The sequence below is a fragment of the Bactrocera oleae genome, chromosome Y, assembly GCF_042242935.1.
Source record: "Bactrocera oleae isolate idBacOlea1 chromosome Y, idBacOlea1, whole genome shotgun sequence".
Taxonomy (NCBI): Eukaryota; Metazoa; Arthropoda; class Insecta; order Diptera; family Tephritidae; genus Bactrocera; species Bactrocera oleae.
The window spans coordinates 1,067,242-1,087,346 of NC_091542.1; the positions used below are offsets into that span (position 1 = coordinate 1,067,242).

Here is a 20,105-nt window from a genome sequence, read left to right on the forward strand (position 1 = left end):
TAAAAGCCAATATGCACTATGACTGTTATTATATTCTTTGCCCAGTAATATCAGCATAGTATATGGAGTGATAGTGCTATAATACTCAGCTTGAACTGATATTAGAAACACTTTAAATGAAAAAGCAAATAAAAAGACATTTGAAGTTCAAGCGACAAATGTCACCAGTCATTTGAGTAATGGGTAGCTCAACTGGCAGTAGTTTAGGCTACGCAGTCTGACCGGAGACTTTCCGGTACCACGGGGAGCAGAAAGCCCTTGGACTTCTGTTCAATCTGCTCATTGGGTTCGGCCCTTTGGGGAGTATCGTGGTGGCTGTGGTTTAAACCTAAATGCTGGAAGAACTGAATTTTCAGTTCGAAAAAAGAAGTTACATAAGTAACTGGGTGCCGTACCCGAAAACGGAAGAGGTTTTAGGTCGGCCTCGAATCATACCAAGATGGTAGTGTGGACCCAGACACACTGCCACTGGTATCCAAATAAATACTTGCTTAAGCTCGTTTTGTTTGGGGCGCTGATCAACGCATTGTATTGATCCGTTGTGTTTTGAACACCGTGAGGTAAGGCCGTCGCCGGCAGGTACTCACGTAAATCTACAACGAAAGTTGTCCCTATCTACATACATCAAGTACATGACGCAAGTCAAATACTTGGGGTTGACCATGAGGGAAAGGAGGTGTTTCACACCACACTTGGTGAGCGTGAAAGAAAGACTGCTGGCGATTGTCGGCAAGGTCAGGCGCGTTTTACGGAGCGATTGAGGCCTCGGACGTCGTGCGGTTCGTACCATATATCGTGGCTTATTTGTGGCCTGTGCCACTTATGGAGCTGCTGTATGGTGGGAATCAGCCACGACGGTCTTGGGTCGCCAAAAACTACTCTCCGCTCAGCGTTGTATGATGCTAGCCTGTTTGCCAGTGTGTCGCACCGTCTCAACTGATGCGATGCAGGTATTGCTAGCTGTGCCACCTCTTGACCTGATTGTTATACAGCGTGCTGTCACATTCAGGTTAAGAAGAGGCTTGAGTGTGTCCTTGCTTCAGAATAATCTGATTTCCGACCTTGACGTGGAGAGGGAAGGATATCTAGGAAGCAAGAGACTTCTAGAGGACAGGGTTAAGATAAGGTGGCAAGACCGTTGGGACAATAGCCCTAACGGTAGGGTGACCTATGAGTACATCCGGGACGTTAGGTTTGTAGAAGAAAACCCAGACTTCCGATTCTGTCTGAGCCTGGGTTTTCTGCTTACGGGACATGCTCCTCAGAACGCATTTCTGCATCAGAGGCGCCTTTCTGACACGCCGGAGTGTATGTGTGGGGCGCGTGTTGAAGATTGGGCGCATGTTATTGCGCACTGCCCGATGTACTCGGACATTAGGAACCTTGAGGGAATGGGGATTAGTTGGACTAATGGACGATTAGACGTCAGCGGTGTGATCTTCACTAGTCCAAATACCGAACAGTTAGGGTCGTTTGATAGGTTTGCGCGTGCATTGTTTAGGCGGCGGAGACAATTAGCTGAAAATAGGGGTTAGATTAAGGGTGAAAGATGAGGGGTAGGGATTTAATCCCTGGTCACCAGTACAGAGCAGTATGGAAGCTCAACTGGTAGTAGCTTCGGCTACGAGGTCTGACCGGAGACTTAATTCTGGTACCACGGGGAGCAGGGGTCCTTGGAGTTCGCTCCAACCTGCTCATGCGGACTGGCCCTTCGGGGAGTATCGTGGTGGTTGTGGTTGATGCCCAAATGCGGGAAGAGTGTTTTGATCACTCAATGTGGAGTTGCACTGCAACCGGGTGCCGGACCCAAAGTACGGCAGAGGTGTTAGATAGGCCTCGAACCCCACCAAGGTGTGTAGTGCGTCCATTCCACACTACCAATCGGTACTGAAAAATGCCTGGCATTTTCGGGGCGCTGATCTACGCATTGTATTGATACGCCGTGCTTTTGAGCACCGTGAGGTAAGGCCGTCGACGGCAGGTACTCACGTTAAACACACTGGACGTTGTCCCTATCTACAACCCCTGCGGGCAGGGGATAGAATATGCCCGCGGCAAGGCATGCCTGTCGTAAAAGGCGACTAAAAGCCTACATGCACTATGACTGTTATTATATACCTTGCTTAGTAATATCAGCATAGTATGTTGAGGAATAGTGCTATAATACTCAGCTTGAACTGATATTAGAAACACTTTAAATGAAAAAAGCGAATAAAAAGACATTTGAAGTTCAAGCGACAAATGTCACCAGTCATTTGAGTAATGGGGAGCTCAACCGGCAGTAGCTTAGGCTACGCAGTCTGACCGGAGACTTTCCGGTACCACGGGGAGCAGAAAGCCCTTGGTCTTCTGTTCAATCTGCTCATTGGTTTCGGCCCTTTGGGGAGATTCATGGAGGCTGGTGGTGGAAGAACTGAAAATTCAGCCTAACTGTTTTATCAGTTCTAAAATAAAGTTGCAAAAAGCAACTGGGTTCCGTACCCGAAAACGGAAGATGTTTTAGGACGGCCTCGAATTAGACCAAGATGGTAGTGTGGACCCAGACACACTGCCACTGATATCTAAATAAATACTTGCAAATAGCTCGTATTGTTAGGGGCGCTTATCAACGCATTGTATTGACACGTTGTGTCTTGGAACACCTTGAGGTAAGGCCGTCTCCGGCAGGTACTCACGTAAATCAACAACGAAAGTTGTCCCTATCTACCGATTCATTCGTAGGCATTCATAGCGAGCAGACGTGCTAGCGCATAAATTGAATTTTAATTCAGTCGTGTTAGTATTTGTGTGAATATTCAGTGTAGAGTCAGTGTAGTGAGAGTATATACGTGTATATGTGTTGGTAGGGTGAAGTGGTTTTTCGGAAACACACGTAAAATTGCCGTAGTAGGCTTTGACATATATATATGTAAGTATATGTATGTATTTACGAGTTTTTTTGTGAATTTTGTTGATTTATCAAGTAGGTTTTTAGATAAAACAAGTGTTTTTTGTGTTTGTTTGATTATATGTACAAGCACTCTAGCTTGTGCTAGTTTTTATTCGTATTAGAAGGCTTTGAAATTTCGTTAGGATTTCAACGCCTGCTTACTGCAAGTAGGTTTTTTAGTTACAGCAGGTGTTTTCAGTGTTCATGTGATTGTGTATACTAGCACTCTAGCTGGTATTAGTTTTTTATTCGGGTTGGCAGGCTTTGACACCCATTAGCATTTCAACGCTTGCTTAGGGCAATTGTTTTGTTATAGGTAGCAGGTAGATTTGTTCAAAGTGGTTTTTGAAAATTTTTTTTTGTAAATTTCGTAGCAGGCAACTACAACGCCTGCTTGTGGGTGCGTGTAGGGTTAGTGGCGTGTCTAATACTTAAATTTTTTTTTTTTATACTGTGTACAGTAGTTGTTGTTGTAGGGGATTCTTTGCACAGTCCCAGTTTAGTGCCGCGTGGGTGGTATTTTTTACCGGCTATTTGGAGTGCTGTGTTGGGCATCTGGCGACCAGTTGGTCAGTGTCAGCAAGTCCTGACCAGGATTGTTCGACAGGTACCTGCGGCTGTCCCAGTGTTGGAGTTTGTGTATCCTGTGCAAACAAATGGTCGTAGTAGTGTGCTTTTAGCCCACGGATCGATTCGGTTCAGCGCCACATCGGTTAACTCGCAACCGTTACGGGGACTTGTTCCGTCCGGCGGTCATTTGAGTGACCTTTGTCCAGACCATTTGGCTGGAGTTGTGGGCTGTACCTTTGCGAGAACGCCTTAATCGTCCGCTTGGGTCGTCGCTGCTATAAAGCGAGTCTGCGCTTGTGACACTTTTTTCAACGCGTTCAGTCGCACGTACGTGGCGGGCAGCTGTTTCAGGGTCTTGTCTGAACGAGGAGGGTTAAGTCCCTCGCTGGGAGCGAAGAGTCGGGGCCATCAACCGTCACGATAGACACTTCGGGAGACGAGGTGGCGAGGCCTTCGGCAAGGTCGCCGCCACGGCGGAAGGCGCGTTTTGGTTGCGGGGAGAAACGAGGGGTGAAGAGGGCGGGAGCGGTAGTGGTAGCGGTTGCGGTAAGTGTGACACCGCTGAAAAAGCGGCTGTTCACCCCGCAAAGTCGGGCAAAGGTGAGAAGGGTGTTGCGGGCGTGAATGTGGGCGCGAAAAAATCGGGCGCGAGCAAAGTGAGTTCGGGCAAGGGTGGTGTGAGCATCCGTGAAGCTCCTAAGGAGGGTGTTGTTGTCGGGGGCGGTGCGGTCAGCCACGTTGCTGCCGTAAAACGAATTACGGGCGAATTTAGCGGCCTAGTTTTTGGGGCCGCGAATTTTGAAGTAGGAACTGCGAAGGGGCTGATGGAGCTTGCCTCGAAGTACGAGGCACTCTTGATGACGGTTATTACCGAGAATGCCCACCTTCGCGGTCAGGTTGACGAACTTAGAGTAGGTTGTGGAAGACATTCCTCGCTACCGGCCAGGTCAATGGCGGCTCTGCCAGCACCGATGCCTGCGCCCCCAGCACCTGTACTGGAGGCGATTGCACCGGTGACGCCGAAGCCTGTTGAGACCTGGTCTGTTGTGGTCAGGAGTAAGGGGCCCGCAACTTCCTCTAAGGAAGTCATACAGAAAGTATTAAAAGAGGTGGGTCCTTCTCTGGGAGTAAGGATTCACGAAATTAGGCCTATTAAGGGTGGTGGGGCGGTTATTCGTACTCCCTCTGTTTTAGAGAGGGAGAAAGTGGCGACTAACGCGAAATTCGGGGAGGTGGGGTTGGACGTGACTGTCAACCGGAAGTTGGGTCCCCAGGTTGTTGGTCAGGGGGTTCATACGGAGATATCCCATGATGAATTCATGGAAGAGTTACTTCGGCTGAACCTTCAGGATGTCAGCCCGGCGTCCCTGAGGTCAGATGTGAGGATGGTCAGTCGTCCCTGGAGGGTGGCCCCTGATGGTAGCACCAATGTCGTTCTTGAGGGTACGGACAAAATGATGTCCGCCCTCCTGGAGGCAGGTAGGTGCTAAATCAAGTGGTTCTCCTTCCGGGTGCAACCGGATAGCCCCGTTGTTGGCTGCTTGTCCGATGTATGAGTTTTGACCATAGAGTGGCAGAGTGTAGGGCTAGGTCAGATGTCTGCCGGAGGTGCGGTCAGGAAGGCCACAGGGCTGCTAGTTGCGTCAATGCACCTCATTGCCGTAACTGTGCATTCAAGGGTAGGCCAGCTGGGCATTTTATGATGTCGGCTGTCTGCCCGATATATTGTGGGATTGTTGAGCGCGCCCTCGCCAGACACTGATGGGGGGGATTATTCAGTTAAACTGTCAGGGGTCGTATGCCGTAATGTGCGAGTTGGGGGGGTATATGACTGAGGGGGGTTGCGGCATTGTCTTACTACAGGAGCCCTACGCCACCAATGGTGTGGTTCGAGGTTTTCCAGGTGGTTTCAGGGACTTTTTGGACGTTAGGGCTAATGCTGCAATTGTTGTGAGTGATCCCAACTATGATTGTGTAGTTGTGGATTCCTCACACCTGGGTGTATGTGTTTCTATAGAGGGGGGGTTTGGTAGAATACTTGTTGATAGTATCTATTGTAAATTTGGTAAGCCCTTAGAGCCTTATCTGAGTTACATGGATAAGGTACTACTACTTGCGAGTGGTAGTCCTCTTATACTTGGCATGGACGCTAATGCCCGGCATACGGAGCTTAATGATAGGGAACTTAAGAATTCTGACAGGTAAGCTCAGGTCAGGTATGATTTTTGTTGTGGGATAAGAGAATATAAAGATATGTTAGTTAGGGTTAAAGAATATAAATGGAGGAGTTTTGTGAGTGAAAATAGGGTTGACCCCTGGGGTCAGATCTATAAGATCTGCAGGGGTCGTAAGAGAGACGATATCACCTCTCTTTTCGTAGGTGACACTGTGTTATCTACGTGGAGAGAGTGTGCGGGGGTTCTATTAGGTGCCTTCTTTCCTAGGGCGGAGGTTCAGGTACCCCAAGCACAGGAGGTACCTGTCCCTCTATTAGATGATGGGGAGTTGGGGTATGCCTTTGGCCTGGTTAGGTCTAAACGGTCCCCAGGTTTTTATGGTTTAAACGGAGAGATGTGTAAAAGCTTGTGGAAGTTCATTCCGGAATACTTGGAGGCCATTTATGATAAGTGCGTGTGGGAGGAATATTTTCCACGCGAGTGGAAAATTGCTAGGGTTGTACCTCTTCTGAAGTCCCCTGATAAGATCAGCAGTGATCCTCGTTCTTATCGGGGCATCAGTCTCCTTCCAGTACTTGGAAAAGTGTTGGAAAGAGTTATGGTGGAACGGCTTCAGGAGCTAACGCGGGGTATGTGGTCGGATAGGCAGTATGGGTTCAGGGAAGGACGCAGTACAAAAGATGCTTGGTTTTATGTTCAGAGCGTTCTTAAGGAGAATGTCAACAAATATGTCCTTGGCATATTCGTTGACTTCAAGGGAGCGTTTGATTATTTAAGGTGGGATCGTGTGTTGCAGCGGCTGGAGGAGCTTGGCTGTCCGGAAATTACTCTTTGGCGGAGTTACTTTTCGGACAAAGAAGCTTCTCTAGTAGGTATGAATGGAAGTGTTGAAATTGGAGTGGTTCGTGGCTGCCCGCAGGGATCCATCTGCGGTCCATATATTTGGAACCTCATGATGGAGTCTCTGCTTGGACAGCTCGAGCCGCTCTGTAAATGTTGTGCGTATGCGGACGACGTTGAGGGTCGATCGCGGTTTGAGTTAGAACGGTTGGGGGACAATTTTTAGAAATTGTAAATAGCTGGGGTTTAGATGTGGGTTACAATGCTGCTTAAGGGCAGATTGTCGCCGGTTCGTCCACCGATTGTCAAGGTGAACGGGGTCAACATCAGGTATGTGAAGGAAGTTAAGTACCTGGGGTTGACTATAGGGGAAATATTATGTTTCACTCCACATTTGGTGCGTGTGGGGGAGCGGCTGCAGGCTATTGTTGGCAAAGTGCGACGCATTTTGAGGAGTGATTGGGGCCTTGGATGCCCTGCTGTTCGCACCATTTATCGTGGCTTATTTGTGGCTTGTGCCACTTATGGAGCTGCTGTATGGTGGGAATCAGCGATGACGGTCTCTGGTCGCCGAAAACTCCTCTCGGTGCAACGTTGCATGATGCTTGCATGTTTGCCTGTTTGTCGCACTGTTTCGACGGATGCAATGCAAGTGTTGTTGGGTGCCAAGGACATATTTGTTGACATTCTCCTTAACAACACTCTGAACATAAAACCAAGCATCTTTTGTACTGCGTCCTTCCCTGAACCCATACTGTCTATCCGACCACATACCCCGCGTTAGCTCCTGAAGCCGTTCCACCATAACTCTTTCCAACACTTTTCCAAGTACTGGAAGGAGACTGATGCCCCGATAAGAACGAGGATCACTGCTGATCTTATCAGGGGACTTCAGAAGAGGTACAACCCTAGCAATTTTCCACTCGCGTGGAAAATATTCCTCCCACACGCACTTATCATAAATGGCCTCCAAGTATTCCGGAATGAACTTCCACAAGCTTTTACACATCTCTCCGTTTAAACCATCAAAACCTGGGGACCGTTTAGACCTAACCAGGCCAAAGGCATACCCCAACTCCCCCTCATTTAATAGAGGGACAGGTACCTCCTGTGCTTGGGGTACCTGAACCTCCGCCCTAGGAAAGAACGCACCTAATAGAACCCCCGCACACTCTCTCCACGTAGATAACACAGTGTCACCTACGAAAAGAGAGGTGATATCATCTCTCTTACGACCCCTGCAGATCTTATAGATCTGACCCCAGGGGTCAACACTATTTTCACTCACACAACTCCTCCATTCATATTCTTTAACCCTAACTAACATATCTTTATATTCTCTTATCCCACAACAAAAATCATACCTGACCTGAGCTAACCTGTCAGAATTGGACCGTCGAGCACGTTGAAACTTTCGCCTCAATCGCCTGACAGTCCTCCTCTTCAAGGTTAACTCACGCGTCCACCATTTTAATTTTCTAAGCTTCAAACTTTCACACTTCTTAAATTCCCTATCATTAAGCACCCACACTATCTCATAAAGACGAGCAATCTGCTCATCAACCCCCAAGCCCTCAAACTCACTAAGCGGTATTTCCAATACCGCTTCCCTAACACACCGTCCATATTGGTTCAAGTCGATACCAGAGGTACGCCATCGCCGCAACGGACTTACATACTGTAAAGGGGGGGACTGAGAAGAAACCATAATTTGAATCAAATCATGATCACTCAATCCCCACCCTCCCTTAATTTCCCACCCAACACGAAACACTCTATTTGCTGCTTGAGTGAGTCAGTTTACCTCTCACTAGGACATCAGTTGATTTTTGTACAAATTAAATGATTCCATTTAAACCCTTAAGGGTTTGAAATCGTAGCCTGTAGTCTGGTTCTTATTGAACAAGTCTGTGTTTAAATTGACTGAGTAAAGATTACCTAGAATTTATTTAGTATAAATGAGTTATCATTAATGATTGATTGTTATAAAAGTAGAGTGAAAGTATTACCTGTAAGATTGGTACACTTATGGCTTGTGCTGTGTACATACATTCATACTTACATATCCGCCATCACGTGGGTATCAACTTTTTAGCTTTCATTTAACTTATGAATACATATAATTGATCTAAATGGTAAGAACCATTTACCTGCAATAAAAAAATAGAATTAGATAAGAAAAAAAGTATAAAAACTAATAATTCTATTTTTAAATTTTAAATCATTTATATCAAAATTTTTCATGTTTTATTTATAATAAATTGACAATTTATAACAAGCTGTCACTAAAAATCAAAATTGTCATTGATTATTTTAAATTGAATATTATTTTAAAATGGGTATATAATCTTATTCCAACCTCTTGGAATTAAATCACACTCACCACTTCCTTTGTGTTAAAAATGCAACAGTTTTATTAATTTTTTGTTTTAAAATATTAAACGCCACTCAATAAAACCAAAACACTTGCGACGCAGCGCAAAGAAAAGGTATAAAAAAAAATGTAAATGTGTACAGAGAAAAAATGGATTGTCCGGCTCAGGTCCGCTGATGTATTATATTGCGACGGGAATACAACGTTGACGAGGTGTCCGCTTCGACTTCGATACGCAAAAGAGTGCCGCCGCTTCGAGTGTCCGTGGTTTTTGTTGATGGTTGGTGGGGTGATCGCCTAGTGTGTTGTGTATCCTGGGTGGTAGTGTCGTTCTGTGAGGTGTATGTTGCGTGAGGTGAGGTGGTGAATGTTGCGAGAGGTGATGTGGTGAATGTTGCGTGTCAGTGATGTGTGAGGTGTGTTGGTGTAGGTTTTCGGGACGACGTAGGCTCATTTAGCCATCCCGGCCCCCCTAGGCGAATATTAGCCTAGCAGACGCTGAAGTTGTTGCAGCGTGTAGACGACGCTGCTCAGCCCAGTGGCACGGCGGGGTTGTGGCCTAAGCTGACTACGGCGCGTAATTGCGTTGTGGCGTGGGCGCCAGGAACGTGGCTCCGGAGGGGGTGCCGATCGGCGGGGTCGTGCTGATGCCTGCCTTGGGAGTCGCCTGACTACGCCGCGGCGATGGGAGGCAGTTAGTCGACCATTGTCGCGCCTCGCGGTACGGTGAAGGAGTGTGTGATGTTGCTCACCGCACATCTGACAAAGCCCCCTTGACTCACATGCGGTTGTTGCATGGGTGTGCGCCAGACAATTCAGGCAGTGTCCATGTGCCTGGGCGATTTGCTGTCGTTGGACTGGTGGCATACCTTTAAATATGCCGCAATGTTGCAACCGGTGTGGGCGACGACATAGCGGGCATCGGAGGCGGTGCTGCTCCGCGGACAGCGATGTTGACGGGGGTAGTGGCCGCGTGCCACTACTTGGAGCGATTGGAGGGGCTGTGGTAGCCGTAGTTCGGGGTGCAGGATTTGCCCCAGGGCGTGGCACATTAACGGCCGAACGTATTGCTGGCGTTGGTGTTGGTGCATTTCCGTCCATAATGATCTATATGGGAAAAAAGTTATTTAGATTATAAGTTTGTCGCATGCTTGTGTTGGAAATTTGGGCCACGTTAAGTGGCATAAATGGGTCGTTGGTTCGATCGACCTTTTACCGGATTTAGGTTTTTTTTTGATTTATTAATTTTAGCGGTTTTTGGTTCTTATCGGGTTATTATTTACGTTTGTTCGGTATTATCGGCTGTGGGTAAAAAGCATAGCTTTACGAGCGGTCTAGTTAGTGTTCCGGTTTGCGTACGGAGATCGACTACTCGGATGTGACCGTCGGAACCATGGTGAAGGTTTTCTATGCGGCCAAGCCGCCATTCGGTAGGGGGGAGACAATCATCGTGTACTAGCACGCAATCTCCAAGCTTCGGCGCCTTTTCTGGAGCTTTCCAGCGGTACCTCTTGTGGAGGTCCTTTAGATAATCTTCTTTCCATCGGCGGCTAAAATTGTGATGGAGAATTTTGATTCTTTCCCATCGGTTTAATAAGGATAGCGACTCCACGTCTGGCTCAGGTATGGCCAGAATGGGTGCTCCTTTGAGAAAATGCCCAGGAGTTAGGGCGGTGAAATCGGAGGGATCTTGCGAGAGGATTGTGATTGGCCGTGAATTGAGTACGGCTTCAATTCGAATTAATAAGGTCGAGAATTCTTCATAATTAAACTTGTAGTTTCCAGCTACTTTTTTGAAGTGGGATTTGAAGCTTTTTACAGCTGATTCCCATAAACCACCCATATGAGGAGCGCTTGAAGGGATGAACTGCCAATTAATGCCTTGGGGTGCGTACTTCTGTACAATCTCAGGTGAGACTTGTTGGATAAAGTCCACAAACTGTTTCTCAGTGGCTCTTTTGGCTCCAATAAACGTTTTGCCGTTGTCACTCATAATTTTTGAAGGAAAACCACGCCGTCCGACGAAGCGAGCGAATGCCGCGAGAAAAGCCTCTGTCGTCAGATTTGTACATAGCTCAAGGTGAACAGCTTTTGTCGTAAAACAAACAAAAACTGCCACATAGCCTTTCATTAAAGTGGGAGATCTTAACATTGAAGCCTTTATCTGGAAAGGCCCAGCAAAATCGACACCTGTTGTTGTGAAGGGCAGAGCAAAGTTGCAGCGTTCAGGTGGAAGTGCTGCCATTATCTGCGTTCGCATTTTTTGCTTGTACGTTGTGCAAACTTTGCACATGTAAATGCACTTTTTTATTTGAGGCTTAAGACGAGGGATATAAAACTCTTGGCGGACTATTTGTTGCATGAGGCGGTGCTCGGCGTGTAGCATCAGTATGTGGACATAATGCAGATATAATGTGGCAAGCCGTGCTTTTTCTGGTATGATTATAGGATGTCGTTCGTTGTATGTCAGGCTGGAGTTGACAAGCCGACCATTCGCACGAAGCAAACCCTTTGTGTCCAGAAATGGATTTAGTACTAAAAGTGAGCTCTTTTTATCGATTGGCTTCGAATCTTTTAGCAATGATATTTCTCGGCTGAAGTAGCGAGTTTGAGTAGATGCGATAAGAGCGCCTTTTGCTTTTTGTAAGTGTAGGTGCGTTAATGTATCGCATTGGGGGTATATTGGAGGTGTTCCGTTAACTTTAGTTTTGAGCTGCTCTATAAATTTGATCATGTATGCAACTACTCTGAGGGCTCGGGGGTACGATGAGAATCGCTCAAGGATGTCAGTATCATCCGATGTTGCATGAAAGGAGTCGATTTTTCGACTTTCTGGGGCAATTATATTGCGCATGGGCGATTGTGGCCAAGAATCGGGAGATTCTGTTAACCATCGGGGGCCATTCCACCAGAGGGTGGTGGTGGCAAGATGCAGGGGTTTGCATCCTCTTGTACCTAGATCAGCAGGATTGTCAGCACTGGCTACATGTCGCCAAGTGGCTGATCCTACTAGGTCAAGGATTTGAGACGTTCGATTGGAAATATACGTCTTCCATGCATGTGGTGGTTTTTCTAACCAGGCGAGTACGATTTCAGAATCGGACCACAGATATAGTTTGTATTGTGCCATGTTTAAATGCGTTTGTACGATGGACACGAGTTTGGCTAGTAGTAGCGCTCCACATAATTCAAGTCGTGGTAGACTTATTGTTTTTAAAGGAGCCACTTTTGCTTTTGCTACTAGTAAGTGGCATGTGGTCGCATTGTCGCTTTGTGTGCGAACATATATAGTTGCGCAATATGCCTTTTCAGAGGCGTCACAGAAGCCGTGTAGTTCGACTTTGTGCTCTGGGGCATAATTTACCCATCGTGGGATTTGTACCTGTGAGATATCATGTAGATTGCTCGCAAACTGGGACCACTTTTCTAAACGCAGTGGTTTTACTTGTTCGTCCCAGTCGGTACCATCTAACCATAATTCTTGTATTAGAATTTTGGCTTGTATCATAACTGGCGAAAGCCATCCTGCGGGGTCGAAAAGTTTCGCCACAGAGGATAGAATTTGCCGCTTTGTTATGGCAGATAATGCAGATATTGACTCTGTAGTGTATGAAAACTGGTCAGATATCGCATTCCATTGGATCCCCAGAGTTTTTGTTGTACTTTCCTTTTCGAATTTAAGGAAATTAGTATCTAACAAATTTTCATGTGGTATATTTTTTAGAATATTAGGGTGATTCGCCGTTATCTTTTTCAACGGAAACCCTGCGGTTTTGAGGGCTTGTATCACTTGTGATAGTGACTCGTATGCTTGTGGAAGACTGTGACTTCCAGACAAGATATCGTCTACATACGTTTGTGTTTTTAACACCTGGGTTGCCAGAGGAAATTCTGACTTGGTGTTTTCTGCCAATTCGTGCAGTGTTCGAATGGCTAAATATGGAGCACAGTTGACGCCAAAGGTAACTGTTTTTAATTTATAGTCGCGGAGTGGACTATTGGGAGATTTTCGGAATATAATTCGCTGAAAATCTTGATCGTCTTTATGTACGACTATTTGTCTATACATTTTTTCGACGTCTCCGTTAAATACGTATTTGAATATACGCCAATTTAAAATTAGTAGCATTAAATCTGGTTGGAGCGTGGGTCCCGTAAATAGAATATCATTTAGGGAATTCCCCGAGCTAGTAGATCTTGATGCATTAAAAACAACTCTTACTTTAGTTGTTTTTTTGTCTGGCTTTACTACTGCGTGATGAGGCAAGTAAAATGAGTGATATTTGCCATTTGTGATTTTTTCGCATGGGCTTACTTCCTCCATGTGGTTTAAATGGAGGTATTCTTCCAACACGCCATCGTATTCTGGCTTAAGCTCACCTTTTTTAAGTAAGTTTTTTTCCATACTTAAAAACTGCTGTATAGCAGAGGTGCGAGAGTGACCTAAGGCGATTGTGTTAGGAAATTGTTGTTTTAGTGGTAGTCGTACGACATACCGACCATTATTTGATCTAGTAGTTGTGGCTTTGTAAAAGTCTTCACAATACTGATCTTCAGGGGTTGTGATTGATATGGGGGGGAGTTCTTCTAACTCCCAAAATTTTTTCAATTGTGAATTGAGGTATTCGTTTGAGATTTCCTCAACCTGAGTAGTCATGGTTGTAACTGGTTCCGGAACTAGTCCACTTAGGATCCAACCGAAAATAGTATTTTGTGCCAGAAGTGTATTTGAAATTTTCTCAATACCTTCGAGTATTATCTGTGGTATGAGATCGCTGCCTAATAGAAGGTCTATTTGAGCGGGAGTGTTGCAGTTGGGATCTGCTAGCTTTAGGTGTGAAACCTTTTGCCAATGCTTGCTATTTATGTGATAGCTTGGAAGCATATTTGTAAGTTGCGGTAAGACTATAGCTTCTGCTTGTATGTGCTTATCCGCTTGGGGGGAAATTAAGGTAATGGAGCAGATTTTATTAGAGTTTTGAACTACTCTTCCGCCCATTCCTGTAATTTCAAAGTTGGCTTGTTTTGTTGGCAGTTGTAGCCTATTTTGTGCCCTAGACGCTATGAAAGATCGTTGTGATCCTTGGTCTATTAAGGCCCTAAGTTTAAACAGTTCTCCTCGGTGTTCGATGGAGACGACTGCTGTTGGTAGTAGTACCCTACTTTGGTTTTCGCTGTGTAGCGTTTGAGTTTTTAATGCCTTTGAGCAGCATGGTGCTTCTTGGCAATTATCGGGATTTCGCACTTCGGGATTTGCTGTTGCAACTAAACCCGTGGCTCTTTTCATATTTGCGCTGTTTGGGGGTGAGCTGGAAAAATTGTTATAATGCAGCATAGAATGATGTCGTTTATGGCAATAAACGCAATTAAATTTGCTTTCGCACTCTTTAAGTGTATGCGCATGTGACAAGCAGTTTGTACAAAGTCTCTTTGTTTTTACAAAATTGTTCCGGTCGATAATATTCAATTTTTTGAATCTCTCGCAAGATTTGAGCTTATGCCCCCCTGTACATAGTTCGCATGACGTTTGTTTGTACTGTTCGGATGTGAACGTTTGATTTTTGAAGAAGCTTCTATTTACATTGTTGTTGGTACTGGCTTGGGGTCTGTGGAAGCTTCTATTTAGGTCATGTTGAACGGGTTTCGTTCTGACCATTTTTTTATCTACCCTTTCTGCGATTTCATATTGGGTAGTTAGGAAATCTTTCATTTGTTGCCACGTGGGGCATTTTCTTCGTGATGAGAGCGATTGTTCCCATAGGAGTAATGATTTTTCTGGTAATGCGGCAGTGCATATGTTTACCAGTATTGGATCCCAGCTGTCTGTGGGAATATTTTGTGTCGATAAAACCGACAAACAATTTGAAACAGTGGATTGAAGTTTGATAAATTCTTCACTAGTTTCCCTTTGAATTTTTGGCAAGTTCATTAATATCGATATTTGTTTATCGACCAATATTCTTTCGTTTTCGAATCTTGATTTAAGAGCTTCCCAAGCCAGATTGAAATTATCGTCATTTAGTGCGAACTGTTTTACTATGACGCCTGCTTGACCTTTTGTTTTGTATCGGAGGTGATACAATTTTTGCGCATTTGTTAATTTTGGGTGGTTTATGTAAACGGCTGTAAACATGTCCCGGAAGGACGGCCATTGTTCATAACCACCATGAAATATTTCTGTATCACATGTGGGCACCTTGAGATGTATGCCTGAACTTGCCTCATGACTTTGTACTTGTGGCAGCTCTACTCGCTGATTTGGAGTAGGTGCAATTGCTTTTATTAGCTTAAGTTGATCGAAAATCATTGCTTTAGTTTCTTCGAATTGGTCTAAGCAGTTTTCGTATTTTGCGTAAGCCGAAGATTTGAAATTTTCGGGTAGATCTGAGTCGTCAGATTCTACAATTGCGTCATATGCCGCTTGGAGACGTGACCAAAAATTGTCAAGATTGTCTTTTTTGATTTCTAATACCGATTCAGAATTATCCTGAATCGGCGAAGATGAGAATCTAGTGCAGTATCTTATTAAACTGTCACTTTCCGAAATGAATTTTGTGTAAGAAATGTCTCTACCCCTTTTTTGTTTTGTCGCACCTTGTTTGGAGCGTGTAGCTTCTGCAGGTGTGCATGGACTTTTTTCGTCCGAAATCATTTTTGGTACTTTTAGAGACTGTGTTGTTTTTGAATCTTTTGAGTCTGAGCTCATTTAGAAATTGTATGAAATAAATTAAAAATTCCTCAGTGTCGACTGATGGATAATTCAGAAAATATCTTCGTATATACTCGTATAAATGTGTGAACGAAAGCTATTGTTAGTGAATAGAGTTTTTCACTTCGAACCAAATTAATATTAATTTCCGTATATACTTGTATGTATAACCGAAAAAATTTTTTTTTTTTTTTTTTGTTGATTAGCGCTCTTAATTTCAAATAAATAACTGAAATTCCCGGATTTAGTTGTTATAGATACCGGTTCGTATTTATTTTTAATTTAATTTTATTTACCAATTTATTGAATAAATTTTTTATCTAATTTATTTTTTATTTTTTGATGTCCTTATTTAGGGGTATATAGGTATACCCTAATGCACGGACTTGTAGTTATGTATATATGTACTTGTGCAATTGAGAGCTCGTTGAAGAGATCAATGCACTTTGTACCTATGTTCTAGTAAGCACGAATTATTTGTGCTGAAAAATTTTGTACGCAATCCTGCTTGCTTGCTGCAAGGGGTATTGCGGGATATATGCCAAAGTGGACTTTGAATATAAATATAAATTTAGTTTGAACCAATATGTATGTATATTGTTCAAAATTTAGTATTATTTATATAAGATAGTATGATTTTTATTAAATAATCCGCGTTTTATTTACCGAACCGTATTTACCCTATGTACATATATAGGGTATATAAGTATAAGCGTATTGTATACTGTAAGTAATGCAAAAAAGCGAATCAAGTGTAATCGTAAAAGAGCGCGAGAGAGAAATTGGCAATAGCAGGTAATGTCGCAATTTTCAATAAGCACTGTATGTACGTATGTAAGGTTTTTATTGTATGTATAAATGATGTATAAGATATATACATATGTATGAAAAATACGATATGTTGTATACGATATTAATGATTAATATTTAATATTTAGAATACATATGTATGTATACGTAACTATGCACTGTATATAATTTTACATATATAATTGTTATATATATGTTAGAAGTAAATGAAGTACTCCTTTTGGTACTTATATATATATATATATATTTTGTTTTTTTTTTCTTTTTTTCCGTTTAACTTCGTTTATTGTATGTATGTATGTATATTTATTTTGCCTTTTATGCTTTAAGTTTGACTATACCTTTGCTCACATATATTACGCAATCCTGCTTACTGCTTAATTAAGCGTAAGGGGTATTGCCGGAAAAATTTGTAAGTATTGAAATACTTAAATTTGGGTTTTTTTTTTGTTTTTTGTATATTGTGTTTGGATACACGAAAGTAAGCAGGTACAAGTAGTCAATTATTATATTATATATATATATATATATACATCTATCGTATATATGTATGTGTATGACTGTACATATATATTACAATAAACGGTTTTTCGTTATTTGAACCCGCAATTAAAACCGGTAAGTTATACCAAATTGCCAACCGTTACCAAGATATTGAACGGTTTCTTTTGGTGTTTTATTACAGTATCTTGTATAAAATGTAAACTGTACTTCTCAATAAATATACATAAGTATGTTCATAAATATAAAAAGGGAATCGAATTGACTCACTTGATTTCCTCCAAGGGCTTTTGGGGAATTTATGTATATTTGTAATTACGTGTTTGTACGTCTACGTGTGCTTCTGCGTTTCTTCCAATTCCTGTCCTTTCCTTAGGATTTTGTGTGTGCTAGGTGTTGCTTTTTGTGGTGTTTTTTGTAACTCCGCGCCCGAATGTATATTTGTATATTATATTAAATTTGTTGTTAGGATCGCGCCCGTTTTGTTTTTATTGTTGTTATTTAAATGTAATTTAAGCTTTTATCTCTTTTTTTTTTTTTTTTATTTTTTGGTTTTAGTCACACCAATTTTTAGCCACTCTTTATTTTTTGTTGTCAATATGCACCTTTTGTATATTCAATTCACAATTCACAGCACTTTGGATGTTTTTTGTTTTTCCTTTTTGTTTGTTAAACACAGCACTGCGATTGTTCTTCTCTTTAGATAGCTATTTTTTTTTTTTTTTTCACTGTTCCACTCCACTTGCGTTTTGTTCACTTTATACATATAGCCTTTTTTTTTTTTTTTTTTAAATGTTTTTTCCTTCCATAGTGCCTCTCACTATGGCTCGAAGGACCATATATAATCTTATTCCAACCTCTTGGAATTAAATCACACTCACCACTTCCTTTGTGTTAAAAATGCAACAGTTTTATTAATTTTTTGTTTTAAAATATTAAACGCCACTCAATAAAACCAAAACACTTGCGACGCAGCGCAAAGAAAAGGTATAAAAAAAAATGTAAATGTGTACAGAGAAAAAATGGATTGTCCGGCTCAGGTCCGCTGATGTATTATATTGCGACGGGAATACAACGTTGACGAGGTGTCCGCTTCGACTTCGATACGCAAAAGAGTGCCGCCGCTTCGAGTGTCCGTGGTTTTTGTTGATGGTTGGTGGGGTGATCGCCTAGTGTGTTGTGTATCCTGGGTGGTAGTGTCGTTCTGTGAGGTGTATGTTGCGTGAGGTGAGGTGGTGAATGTTGCGAGAGGTGATGTGGTGAATGTTGCGTGTCAGTGATGTGTGAGGTGTGTTGGTGTAGGTTTTCGGGACGACGTAGGCTCATTTAGCCAATGGGTAATTATTTATTAACTTTAATTTATTTCAAAATTATATTTGAACAAAATGATTTAAGTTTTATTATTAATATAAAATGTTTAAAAGCACGCAATGAAAATAATACAAATAATTCTTCCATGGATGAAGAAACAAGCGAAGAAGAAGAGGAAGTAATCAAACAGACGGAGAACAACAGAATGAAGATGCGATTGGATTGGATAAGGAAGATGAAGCCTCTAATGAAAATTCCTTGATATAAGGTGACACGTTTGAATCATTTAAGAAGTTAGATGAAAACTTTCAACGTTTCCAAGAAAACGAATACTCGGTTTTTTACCATCGAGATGTGATAACGATCAAACGTTGTCGTAAGAAAGGTATCAAAAAGTATTTCAATTGCCCATCGAAATCTTATCGATGTTTAATTTCTATCGCCTAAGTTTCTAGGCTGTTTGGTTTTTTTTTATCTAGAATATTTTCTTCTTATATAGCAAATCCTTTTTAATTGTTTATTTATTACCTCGCCTTTTGGAACAGTATTTCGTTTGAATTTAACAATCCAACTGAAATTATGTAAGTATTTCATTCGTATTATCAAAGGTGATAAATTTCCACTTATCTTGGTTGACGATTTCAACATCAACTTCGCTGATAAAATCAGAGCGGTTGACACCTTTTTTTTTTTGGAAAAAATGATTTTGAAAATTAATAATGATCCACAAGAATCCACAACAAAATATCGGACCAACACTGACGCTGCATTTTCTAGATATTTAATGGTATGATAAAAATTCCTGAATAACCTACATGTATTGTAAGATTATAAAAATATTTTAAACATAATTCCTTTCTAAATTTTAATAAAAGAACATGACTTGTTTTCTTATTGGCCACCACGCTCTAAACGTGTAACTTGAATTATTATCAAACGAAAATAATATTGCATAAAAAATAAATAAATAATTATAATTGCATAAGTTGATAAAAAAATTATATGCAATAGTTGTACCGCGGCAGTCTCAGAGTGCCACACGTATGCTTTTTTTTTTTAAGGGTATACTAAAATTCTCACTCATAATAAAATTTCGTTCATGTATGAAGTATTCACAAAGTATGCGCAAAATGTTTGCATACCTTTAGGCATATCTTCAGAACAAATCAATTGAAGATTCAAAAATAATAATATTTAAGATCAAACTCTTAATATCGTTATTTTTGTTCAGATGTTTTTGAATAAATAAATTACCGTAAAGTGGGGCTATTTGGCACAATTTTATACAAGTTTTTTTTAAAGTGAAACTTATTTGCGCTCGTTGCGCTGTAATTCCAGTATCGAATGAAACAAAAACGCGACAGGAAATGTTAATGCAGAGAATAGTAGAAAATAGAGAATATTTGCGCTTTCTGTTGTGCTAAAATGAAAATTATTCAAAGGGACACAGCTAACCACGCGACCCCCTACAACAACAGCCTCCTTAGCAAGTTCCCAGTTGCCACCCTTGTTCCCGTAGGTCTTACACATGTTAGGAATACCACTCGATTTCTTCGCGTCTCTTATTAGCGTGCACGACACTCACTTAACTTCAGCACCCTTAGCAACACTGAACTTAAGATCAGATCACCCACTTGCTACTAGCACTTTTTCTAGCCCCAATCGCCATCTTCATCACACCCGGTGTATCTACAGGATGAACAACTTCTGTTTCAGCAGTGTCACCTTCTTACTGCTACTACTTTCATTACAATCAGTAAAGCACATAAAATCCCCCGATTTCAATAAAGGAGGTGACCTCAACCTCATCGTCTTACGCAGCGGTGACCTGTCAAAAAGCAACCCTCCCCTCTTTATAAGTGAACTCAACAAACTACACCATTC

At 42.3% G+C, this 20,105-nt stretch overlaps 1 protein-coding gene and 1 pseudogene across 1 annotated transcript; one reads left to right on the top strand and one right to left on the bottom strand.

The window, feature by feature from the left end:
• Window positions 1-20,105, top strand: part of LOC138858277 (importin-4-like) — a 550,887-nt pseudogene that overhangs the window by 239,567 nt on the left and 291,215 nt on the right.
• Window positions 9,018-18,237, bottom strand: LOC138858295 (uncharacterized). Its single transcript, XM_070112794.1, has 2 exons — window positions 17,181-18,237; window positions 9,018-9,997 (listed from the first exon to the last, which is right to left on the bottom strand). Exon 2 carries the CDS (start codon window positions 9,989-9,991, stop codon window positions 9,374-9,376), a length of 618 nt encoding a protein of 205 aa, XP_069968895.1. The 5' UTR covers window positions 9,992-9,997; window positions 17,181-18,237; the 3' UTR covers window positions 9,018-9,373.